The following is a 12,148-nucleotide window of genomic DNA, read 5'->3' on the forward strand; positions in this document are numbered from 1 at the left end:
AAGTCTGCACCCTCCCCCCCACAAAGGACTATACCACCCCTTCCCCGGAAGGCCTGCGTGTTTAATTTATCTACATTCAGCAGCCTGCCCTGCAGAAGAAGATCGCTGGCTCTAGCAATCTTTGCAAGCTGACATCAGAGAAGGGGGCGGGACCGCAACAGAGAGAAGACAACTCGGACAACCTATGGCAGCTTGCAAAGATCGCTAGAGCCAGCAATCTTCTGCAGGGCAGGCTGCTAAATTTTGGTAAATTGCTGCGGGAAGCCGGACACTACCGGGGAAGCTACTTCTCAATTGACCCTCCCCACTCGCCCTCTAAAGCAGGAGTGGCAGGCCAGAAAGAGGCAGCGCTGCCGCTCCTGCTTTAAGGACAAGGGGGGAGGGTCAGTCAATGAATCAGAAGGCTAATTTTTTTGATGGGGTAAATCGATTCGAATCGATTTACCCGAAGTGAATTGGTGAATCGATTCGAATCGTGAATTAGGCAGCACTAGTAACCACTAGGGGAGTAAGTTTCTGGTCAGTTTAGCCCCCTTTTTGGCAACTTATTTGTTATTGATATTGGATATTGCGTAAAATCAAAATTTAATAAACTTGAAACTTGATTGAAACAGGTCTAGTTTCAAACATCCAAGTTTTACCCTGGACATTTTCTGTAATGTTCCATTATTGCAGAAAAATGCTGAAATCATAAGCCCACCCAAAAAATGCCCCCAACATGCCCCCTTTGAGACTTAGATGTATTGCAGACAAACAGCATAGAAAACAGTATAAAATGTGTTTTAAAAATGGCAGTTTGGAGCTTTTAGCAAACAAAAAGGGGCATTTTCGATAGGACATCTTGGGAAAAAAAAGTCCAAAAATCCAGTAGAGAAAATGTCTATTTTCAAAAAAGCCAGACATCTATCTTTTATTTTAGAAAATTACCTATGTAGACATTTTGGTCCTTAGTACATCTATCATTTTTGGCCTTATTCAAAAATAAAAATGTCCACATGAAAAACACATACGTTTTGCAGACATACCCAACTACCGTATTTGCCGGCGTATAAGACGACTTTTCAGTACCTTAAAATCCTCCCCAAAGTCGGGGGTCGTCTTATACGCCGGGTACTGTTTTACATGTACTTACTTTACATTACAGAGCTGCACGGGGACGCCCCTAGGGTCGCGGGGATCCCGTGGGGACGCCCCCTAGGGTCGCGGGGATCCCATGGGGACGCCTCCGAGGGTTGCGGGGCTCCTGCGGGGTTGGATGCTCAGTCTTCTGGATGTACGCGGCTCTTCTTCTCCCTACCTTCTCTGCTTGCAGCACAGAGCCGAACGGAAGTCTTCCCGACGTCAGCGCTGACGTCGGAGGGGAGGGAGGGCTAAAGCCCTCCCTCCCTCCGACGTCAGCGCTGACGTCGGGAAGACTTCCGTTCGGCTCTGTGCTGCAGGCATGGCAGATAAGGAGAAGGAGAGTAGCCTCGCGGTACCAAGAGAGAGGGGCGGCCGCCCCGCCCCGGTTGCAGCACAGCCGGCCAGGTTCCCTTACTTTTGTGGCACTTCCCCGACCGACCGATAACAGCCCGGGTCCGACAATCCTCCCTGCCCTGTAGCCGCAAATCTAAATACCTTCTTACAGCAGCTGTAAGAAGGTAATTTAGATTCGCGGTTAAGGGCAGGGAGGTTTGTCGGACCGGGGCTGTTGTCGGTCGGTCGGGGAAGTGCCACAAAAGTAAGGGAACCTGGCCGGCTGTGCTGCACCCGGGGCGGTAGAGAAGGTGTGCGGAAGAAGGGGTAGTCTTATACGGCGAGTATAACACAAAACTCTATTTTTTAACTAAAAGTTGGGGGGTCGTCTTATACGCCCAGTCGTCTTATACGCCGGCAAATACGGTACTTTGTCTGATCACAGAAGGGAAATCCCCATCAGCTGAGCCGGTTTCAGGGATTCCTGCTGGCTCAACTGATAGGGATTCCCCCTGCCAGGAACAGCTGAACTGGCAGGGAGATTGTTTTTATCACTCTTTCAAAAAGTACAAAGACCAGGGGGCACTCAATGAAATCACAAGTAAACGCTTTTAAAACACATAGGAGAACATATTTTTTCACTCAAAAAAATAGTTAAGCTCTGGAACACATTGCCAAAAGCTGTGGTAAGAACAGTTAGCATGTCTGGTATTTTTAAAAGCTTTTGGAAAAGTTCCTGGAGGAAAAATTGAGAGGTATGGGGGAAGCCACTGCTTGCCCTGGGATTGGTAGCACGAAATGTTGCTGCTATTTGGGTTTCTGCCAGGTACTTGTGGACTTGGATTGGCCACTGGATTGGATACTGGGTTAGATGGATCATTGGTCTGACCCAGTATGGCACATTCTTATGTTCTTGTATGAATGGTCTCTTGTAATATGAAAGATTGGTTTTTCTCCATCCATTTAATAGAGTTCTTTAAGTATCGCATTAATATTTTGTATTATTATAAACCAGTTAGGCTTACATATGCTAGATAGTATATCAAGCTTTAATAAATATAAACATGAATAACTCAGTACATTGGTCTCATTTTATGTAATGAGTCCTGCTTTAAATAATGAAAATACATTAATACAATATTGCTTTTAGTAAATCTAACCCAAAGTTTATAATGCCCCTTTTAATCATTAACCTCCCAGTTCTTAAGGATGAATGCATTCGTATTTAAATAAAGTAAAAGATTCCAAAATCAAAATTCAGTAGGATGACCAATACAGAAGTATAAACAGAAATCATCCGTTTTGTAAGATGAAATATGATGGATGATGCTTTTCATATGAATTGGAATTTTGATGTTTTTGATGTGTATTTTGTTTGTTTTTTTTTTGTTATATTAGGGGTCCTTTTATTAAGGTGCACGAACTGATTTACCGCGCACTAAATGCTAAGGGGCCCATAGAATATAATGGATGCCTTAGCATTTAGCATGCTTAATAAAAGGACCCCATAATGATCCCCTTAATTGTGTATGTCTTACTAGTCAAAATGTCCAAGTAGGCATTTTTAAAACTAACTTTCTAGACATCTTTCTGGTCATACAGAACACAGCGGTTCGATTGATTTTTGGTTTGGAAAAAATATGATCACGTATCCCCTTTTTATTGCAAATGACATTGGTGTCAGGTCAAAAGCGCGCCGGGACAAAGGCGCGCGCAGACAATTGAGCGCAGCGTGGAGGCGCGTGCCGCACAAAATTATTGTTTTTACGGCTCCGACCGGGAGGGCGTGGGGGGAACCCCCCACTTTACTTAATAGAGATTGCGCCGCATTGTGGGGGGTTGTAACCCCCCACATTTTACTGAAAACTTCACTTTTTCCCTGTTTTAAGGGAAAAAGTTAAGTTTACAGTAAAATGTGGAGGGTTACAAACCCCCCACAACGCCGGCGCGATCTCTATTAAGTAAACTGGGGGGGCTCCCCAACAAAACCCCCCGTCGGAGCCCCTAAAAACTGTAATTTTCTTCGGCACACGCCTCCTTCTTGCGCTCAGTTGTCGGCGCGCGCCTTTGTCTTTCGCTGAGTTGTCTATGAACCAATGACATTGGCTGCCTATGGAGGTCCAAATTATCTTTAAATTTGGTTTCATTTATTACAGGGTCATAACCGGTCAAGCACCCTCATACCTGATGAAGGTATTTTCATTCTTTAATTTAAAAAAACTCCCGCATTGCGTGTGCTCTTTTGTTTACCCTTCAGTGAAGGGATGTAAGTTTAAAAGATATCATGAACGTACTGTACGTCTTATCAGGCCGCCCTCTGGGATAAAGACTTTAAACAATTATTTTTTCTAGTCATGTCATATCTAGACTTTAGAAGACTTTTGAAGACTTATTTGTTCTCTAGATTTTTGGGTAATTAACTCCTTTAGATTCTCATTGTAACTTAGACTCATTTTTTGTTAACCGCATAGATCCTCAAGGTCATACAGTCTATAAGTTGATTTTATGTTATATGCTAAATCTTATGAGAGCGTGTTAGAGGTGTGTTTTGGGTGGTCTTAGGACTTGGACGTTCTATAGGGTTAATCAAACTTTTAACAAAATGTGCTTTGACATTTGGGGCTAGACCTGTTTTAAAAACAAAAAAGGGTCAAAAATGGCCCAAACTGACCAGATGACCACTGGAGGGATTAAGGCATGACCCCCCCCCCTTTACTTCCCCAATGATCACAGACCTTGAACCACCACCCAAAAATGTGAAAAAAAAACCCCAAGTACATTCCAGCCTTTATTACAGCTTCAAATGGCCACACAGACAGCTGAGCACAGCAGAGCAGCGCAGGGGGCACTCTGAGGGGTACTGCAGCGAACATCACAGTAAAAGGTCCCAGGCGCACGTCACTATAACCTGCTTATATTGAATGGTGAGCCATCCAAAACCTACTGTACTTAAATAAAGATGACACCTGCAGGCAAAAGGGCTATTGTTGTGGTGTACAGCTGAGTACAGTGGTCAGTTTGCTAAGAATGCTAGCTGATTGGATGTCCCAGTAGCTACTGGATTTCTGGATGTCTTTCCCAAAATGTCCAAATTCAGATTTAGATGACTTATCAAAAATTCCCCTATGTAGAACATAGGCACTACCTTATAGAATAGTGCACATACGAGCCTAACTGTATAGGCACCTTTGACATACCTACCTCTAGGTGCTATATAGAAACGTGATGGCAGATATAAGCCAAATAGCCCATCCAGTCTGCCCACCCGCAGCATTCACTCTCTCCTCCTCTCCCTATAGGCTAAGGCTCTTAACACTTGCATTGTGAGGTCATAGAGCTTTATGGTTATAGAAACTTAGAGACACGGTGGTAGATAAAGGCCAAATGGCCCATCCGCAGCATCCACTATCTCCTCCTCTCCCTAAAAGATCCCAAATGTCTGTCCCATGCTTTCTTGAATTCCAACACAATCTTTGTCTCCACCACCTCTACCGGGATATTATTTCATGCATCTACCACTCTTTTGGTTAAAGGGTGGTGGACACCTGGAATTCGCTTCCAGAGGGTGTGATAGGACAGAGTACGGTATTGGGGTTCAAGAAGGGATTGGATGATTTCCTGAAGGAAAAGGAGATAGAAGGATATAGAGGATTACTATACAGGTCCTGGACCTGATAGACCACTGCGTTAGAGGATTGCTGGGCATAATAGACCTCTGGTCTGACCCAGCAGAGGCACTGCTTATGTTCTTATAAATGTATTTGCTTAGATTACTCCTGAGCAGAGCTATGTGTTTAAGGAAGAATGAATGCTGAAATTCTGACATAACTTTAAATTAGATGACTTATCCCTTTCAAGTTATTCCTACTATTTCTACGTTAAAGCTGGAACACATAAGGTAGGTTGATGAGATTGAATTTTGCTGCTTCTCTCATATAACTTTTAGGCCCTCCCAGACCACCTCAAAATTCAAATGGACAACACTGGCCAGACAAACTTATACTGCAAACAATTTATCCATTTAGGTGCTGGAAATTTTACAACAAAAATCATATTGTTATTGTTATTATTGTGTGGACAGCATCTGCAGTCAACCACTTTGGCCCACTATGTTCTATTTTCAAATGTGTTTTACTATGCTGATAGAACATCGTATTTTGAAATGTATCTGCAGACAATATATGTACTGTACTTCCATTCTCTTTTGTTAAAATGAAAAATGTGAGATTGCAACACATTTTGAAGGAAAATTGTGTGAGGCCAATGTCTTTCTTTGTTTGATTCCTGATTTCAGATTATGACAACAATCCCTGGACGTCTATTTAAACTCAGAAATGCAACCATGATAAATTATGAGGAAATAAACCCCCAAAACAACCACAGGGCAGAGAAAATGTAAGACAGAAATCTGTTGCCAGCTTTGTTTTACAATACTGACACCTACAGTCACCTAAAGCTTCCTGCAGGTCTTTATGTCGCTCCATTCTTGATAACGAATTTCATGCAGTAGTATTTTTCATTGTATACAAAGAGACTCGTGTGTAATATTGTCGTCATTTAACTCCAGCTCAACTATTGACAGGGCGTTTTCAGATGCAGACTGTATCACCACTCCTCCTTCCTGGGGTTTGTTTTACCTTCATAAAACCCAAATACACTTCTCCCTCCGTATTCGCGGTTTCGATTATTCACGGTTTGTAGCTTGCTGGCTCCTCCCCCCAAATGACATCAGCTTGCATAGCGAAATCACTGACTCCAAGTGATTACAGAGAAAATCACTGATTCCCAGGACTTTGTTCACCGCGTTTTGCCTCTTCTTCAGGAACAGGACAGGTCTCCCACCATGTTATTCATGGTTTCACCATATTCATGATGGTTTTTAATAGAAAACAGCGAATAAACATATAAAAAAGTTATTCGCGGTTTTTCAGTATTTGCGGTTCTGTTAATCCCCTATCACAGCGAATACGGAGGGAGAAGTGTAGTAGACACTGCATGTGCTTATGACCCCCCTCCATTAGATTATAAGAAAGTTTGTTTTCCTTTATGAGAAATAAGAGAGATTAAAAAACGATGCCTCCTCAGCTCTCGGGGGAATTATAGTTACTTGGAAAATGCTCCTCTTAATAAGACCTGAATTGTTCAAGCGTAATCTAATTATTTCTAAAATTGTATTCACGAGGGGACACTGTTATAACCCATAGCAGGCAATTAATGATAAGAAATCATTTTTCTTTTGCTCCTCACTTTAATACCTGGGAAGAATAAAAATGTGGGTGTTTCTAGCAAAATCTCTAAAATAAATTTTTCTTTCACAGTTTTTGCTGTGATAGTATGTGCACAAGTGGAATAATTGTCCTTGAGAAAGGGAAGCCTAATGCAATATGCCCATTACAGAATAAGGGCAAGAAGAGGCGCTGTCTATTTATCAGTTTTGTGGGCGTTTAAAAATATTTCGCCAACAAATCAGCTGAGAGTAATCGATACTAGGTGATTCTTGCATCTCTCAAACCCCAGCTGACGGTGCCCGGATGAGTCATTCGTTACTAAGGCGATATGCAAATCCAACCTTTTGAAATCTCTTTACAGATCCAGGAGGTAACAGCAGATTCACATTAGTTTGCAGTGAATATATTAGAAAGTCCTTTTTAACAGGTCTCTAGCACCAAAGTGCCAGAAGCAGTCAGTCAGGGAATTTTGACTGCTTAAAAAAAAACCCACAAAAAAAACTCTTCCGGAATTCTGGCTGACTTAAAAAAAGGTCCCTGTTAATGAGCCCAAGACGGGGGGTTTAAGTTAAGTGGGCAGAGACTTTCCTCTTCAGGAAACGCTATGGTTAAAACTTCCAGCCTCACAATAACAATGTGGCTCACTTTGCCACCGAGAAAACCTGATATAGCGCGCATTTCTGTTTCACAAAAAAATAAAGGGGGGGGAAAAAACCAACCCCCCCCCCAAACAATTAGCTCAAGATTTCAAACAAAGAAAAATCAAGGGAATTGACATAGTATAATGACATAATAATTGTTATGAAGTAGTCCTATCGGTATTTGAGAGAGGAGAATACGAGGTGAAGGGGGCAGACGACAAACCCCGGATCTTTTAGCAAACACACATTTTGTCACCTCGAGAGAAAAGGGCGCCTTTTTAGAGTAATAAGGAAAAAAAAAGTGATCTTACGTCCTCCTCCTCGCAGTCGCTCCTCGGCTGAGGCTGGTAACGGACCCGGGGCTCTTGCAGCAGGCGGGCGCCCTTGCCGGCGCCGTCTTCCTCGGCGCCCTGGCCCCCGAGCAGATGACTGGCCTCGGGGGCGACGGGGAACGATCGGGAGGTGTTGATCTTCCCCGTGAATCTCTGGTACAGCGAAGCCATGGGGTCGAGAACGCTCGCAAGGAAAGCGAACCCCAACCCACCGGCCGTGGGATTCTCTCTCCTCTCCCCCTGCGCTGGAAATCGAAAACAAACAGGCCACGGTATAGGTTGCACCGTTTGGAGAAGACCAAAAAAAACCGGGGGGGGGGGGGAGCCTCCAACGCTGGTGCTCGATATTTAAAACAAAAACAGAGAGAGAGAGGAAATGTTCTCGTTGCACAGCGTTACAATCACTCTTCGGGCTGAGGTGTGCGAGGCATTGGCTTTTGAGGTTGCATACCAACAGTAAATAGGGGGGAAGAAGAGAGGGAGGAAAGCAAAGGCTGGATTCAGCAGAAGTGGCGGCTCACATTCAGAGCACGTTGCTTCTTCTCCTTCTACAGGGAAGGGGGAGGGCGCTTGGAGTGTTTGCCTTTTCGGTTTTCACTAAAGTTGAAGGAGCAGCAGACACCTGAGAGAGAGAGAGGAAGGAGAAAGGGAGGCGGACCCGCTTGCCAGGGATCCAGACGCCAGCTCTGACGAAGCTTTCTGCATGAAAAATAGCAAACTCAGAGGAAAAAATATCAGGCAGAGAGAGAGAGAGAGACAGACAATGCCTGGTTTCCACTAACCCATCTTGCAAAATTGTGTTTTGTGGCTGTTACTGGCTAATGTCACCTGCTAAATGCATTGGACTGTTCACTGGCTACGCTTAAAACGATAATAAAAGCAAAATAGGCCCTGACCTTTAGCATTTTCTCTGCGCTTAATTTCTGTTCATTTGCTTTTTATGTTCCGGGGAAAGGGCACGGCCAGCTGGTGTTGCCCACTGAGTCATGGCTCTGGCCCAGGGCCCCAGGTTTCCCTGTAGCTGGCTGCTCCTTAGTGCATCTCTTCGGATCCATTTAGAGAGCAATTGTAGAAAGTCATTTTTAGTGCATGTGTGATAATACATATCTGTAAAATGGCTCTTATAAAAAAAAAAAAAATTACCGTAGGCAGAAAAGGATGGTGATGGCAATGAACGTGCATAATTTTATTGTAGGTTCTGCTGGGGCTGCAACCTTTATTTCATTTGCAGTTTCTTTGATACACCTGCTATTGTATAAGGTGTTGGTAGGCGGGTTACAATTGTAAAACAACCCCCCCCACACACACCCCACCACAACACACACACACACACACACAGATAATAAGAGGAAAGGATATACAATTAAAAAAAAAAAAAAAAGCAGGGGAGTTAAGGCAGAAAGAAGGCAATAATCCTGTTATCCTGTCTGCTAACTGGACACTAATCCAGATAGTGTTAGGGTCAGTGAGAAGACTGTATAAATTTCATCTGTTTGATGGAGCGTGTGTGGTAGTGCAAGGTGCATGCGTAAATTATAGCATACTCTATGTGCATACTTCGTGCAATGTCACTTCCCAAACTGAGTCAAGACCCCAAATGGGTTTTAAAAAAAACCCATTTGGGGTTACACACCTGGTGGGCTCTCCAACATGTGCATCATTATTCTGCACCTCTGGGGGAGGGGAGCCACACAATTTTATTTGCCTGCAACTATGGGCTCCGTTTACTAAGCTGAGTTAAGGCATTAATGCGCTGAATGGCCGCGAGCGCTGGACCTTAGTTCTAGCCGTGTAGCGCGCGGTGTAGCACGCGGTAATATCCTGCGTGCGCTAAAAAACGCTAGCGCACCTTAGTAAAAGGAGTCCTATGGGTCACAGGCACACAAGACTGATAAGCACTGTTCTGTGTGTGCTGAAAAGTTCTCAGCCCAATCACCAACTTCCAACCCCCCCCCCCCTCCACCTTTTACAAACCTATAGCACAGTTTTTAGCACCAGCCTCAGCGGTTACCACCATGGCCGGCGCTAAAAACTGTGCTTTGGTTTTGTGAAAGGGGAAAGGTGGGGGGGGGTTAAATTCTTAGTGTAAGTGAAAAGAGTGTTTATCTTATTTCGTTAAGTGCCAATTTACAGAAATGAAATTCTATGTCTTTTAACATTGTTTCAGATCATTGATTTTATTTTATTTAAAAATGCATTACCCACAAGCATCCTGCAATTCTGCACAGGGTACACTAAAATATACGCAATAAAATGAAAACTGTACAATCACAAAAGCAAAAGAAACAATGGCGAAATCAAGAAATGTCTTGAAGATCCCTTAACCTCGACAGGCAATGCATTCCACATAGAAGCGCACTGTTTCGATATCATAGGGTACCGAAAAGTCAAATGGGTCACAGATTTAAACGGTGGTCTTTCAAGCAACATTTGGCCCTCAGAATGTAATGATCCTACTGGATGGTATGTACGGAATAAATAACACAACAGGACCACTTAACATCCATAAAACAAAGGCAATGCTCTTCCCCTGGAAAGAGGGTACATCTTTAGGAGCCCTTATCACTATTAATGGCAGTCCATTAAAAATCACTTATCGCAATCACATCAGTTCGGTGGTCAAGTCCTGCCTTTACAGATTGCGCATGATCCATTCAGTTGATAAATTCCTTGAATCTAACACCCTCTTTTTACTAAGGTGCGCTAACCGATTAGCGCTAACGCGTCCATAGACTAACATGCACGCGTTAGCGTTTAACGTGCCCTAAATCGATTAGCGCATCTTAGTAAAAGAGGGCCTAAGTCCATAAACTTTCTAATCCACTCTCTAGTAATTTCAAAACTAGACTACTGCAACTCGTTATTCAAAAGTATAACACAAAAGGAGATTAGACGTCTTCAAATTTTACAGAATACCGCCAAAACTTATTTCTTAAGTCTAGCAAATTTGATCACGTAACTCCTCTCCTGATAAAAGCTCATTGCCTGCCAATTGCATTTAGATTTACCTCTAAAATTATCCTCTTGTCCTTTAAAACTTTAACATCAAAAGCACCGATCTTCTTAGATAAACTCTTTAATTCCTTACACGCCTTTACGTTCACTTAGATCTTCTGATCAACTTTTACTTTCTATCCCCTCCCTTAAGATAATTAGTATAGAACGCCCTGACATCTTTTCCGTCACAGCACCCCAGCTATGGAATGCTCTTCCATGAAATATAAGAGAAGAAAAAAATGCTGGAACGATTCAAAAGCAAATTGAAATGCTATTTATTTAAGGATGCCTTCAATCTATATATATAAAATCGGATGTATGTATGTATGTGCCGCGATCACGCAAAAACGGCTTGACTGATTTGAACGAAACTTGGTATGCAGATCCCTCACTACCCGGGATGATATGTTCTGGGGGTCTCGCGGCCCACCTGCACACGTGGGCGGAGCTACAAACAGATAATCAGATTTCACCCATTCATGTCAATGGAAAAAATGTAAAGAGCTGCCAACGCAAAAACGGCTTGCCCGATTTGAACGAAACTTGGTATGCCGATCCCTCACTACCTGGGGTGATATGTTCTGGGGGTCTCGCGGCCCACCTGCACATGTGGGCGGAGCTACAAACATAAAATCAGATTTCACCCATTCATGTCAATGGAAAAAATGTAAAACAGCTGCCAACGCAAAAACGGCTTGCCCGATTTGAACGAAACTTGGTATGCAGATCCCTCACTACCTGGGGTGATATGTTCTGGGGGTATCGTGGCCATCCTGCACACCTGGGCGGAGCTACAAACAGAAAATCAGATTTCACCCATTCATGTCAATGGAAAAAATGTAAAAACTGCCTCCGCAAAACCGGCTTGCCCGATTTGAACGAAACTTGGTATGCGGATCCCTCACTACCCGGGATGATATGTTCTGGGGGTCTCGCGGCCCAACTGCACACGTGGGCGGAGCTACAAACAGAACTTCAGATTTCACCCATTCAAGTCAATGGGAAAAATGTAAAAAGCTGTGGGACCGATTTGAACTAAACTTGGTATGCTGATCCCTCACTACCTGGGGTGATATGTTCTGGGGGTCTCGCGGCCCACCTGCACACATGGGCGGAGCTACAAACAGAAAATCAGATTTCACCCATTCATGTCAATGGAAAAAATGTAAAAAACTGCCATTCTCACAGTAATTCCAACTACCTGGGGTGATATGTTCTGGGGGTCTCGCGGCCCACCTGTACATGTGGCCGGAGCTACAAACAAATAATCAGATTTCACCCATTCATGTCAATGGTAAATATGTAAAAAGCTGCCATTCTCACAGTAATTCAAAAACAGCTTGACCGATTTGAACGACACTTGGTATGCAGATCCCTCACTACCTGGGGTGATATGTTCTGGGGTTCTTGCGGCCCACCTGCACACATGGGCGGAGTTACAAACAGAAAATCAAATTTCACCCATTCATGTCAATGGAAAAAATGAAAAAAGCTG

The 12,148-nt window shown here is 43.5% G+C and overlaps 1 protein-coding gene across 5 annotated transcripts in view; it reads right to left on the reverse strand.

The window, feature by feature from the left end:
- Positions 1-12,148, reverse strand: part of DPP6 (dipeptidyl peptidase like 6) — a 1,246,761-nt gene that overhangs the window by 850,526 nt on the left and 384,087 nt on the right. Inside the window, exon 1 of one of the 5 annotated variants that reach the window (XM_033931641.1) lies at positions 8,553-8,744. The exons of 2 other annotated variants lie outside the window; for them this stretch is intronic. In XM_033931641.1, the coding sequence (XP_033787532.1) occupies positions 8,553-8,561 (9 nt within the window). In that variant the 5' untranslated portion in view covers positions 8,562-8,744. Of the gene's footprint in view, positions 1-7,635; positions 8,745-12,148 lie in introns of those variants that run through there. 2 more of the 5 variants (XM_033931636.1, XM_033931639.1) reach the window with 2 other exon arrangements.

The sequence above is a fragment of the Geotrypetes seraphini genome, chromosome 2 (assembly GCF_902459505.1).
Source record: "Geotrypetes seraphini chromosome 2, aGeoSer1.1, whole genome shotgun sequence".
Taxonomy (NCBI): Eukaryota; Metazoa; Chordata; class Amphibia; order Gymnophiona; family Dermophiidae; genus Geotrypetes; species Geotrypetes seraphini.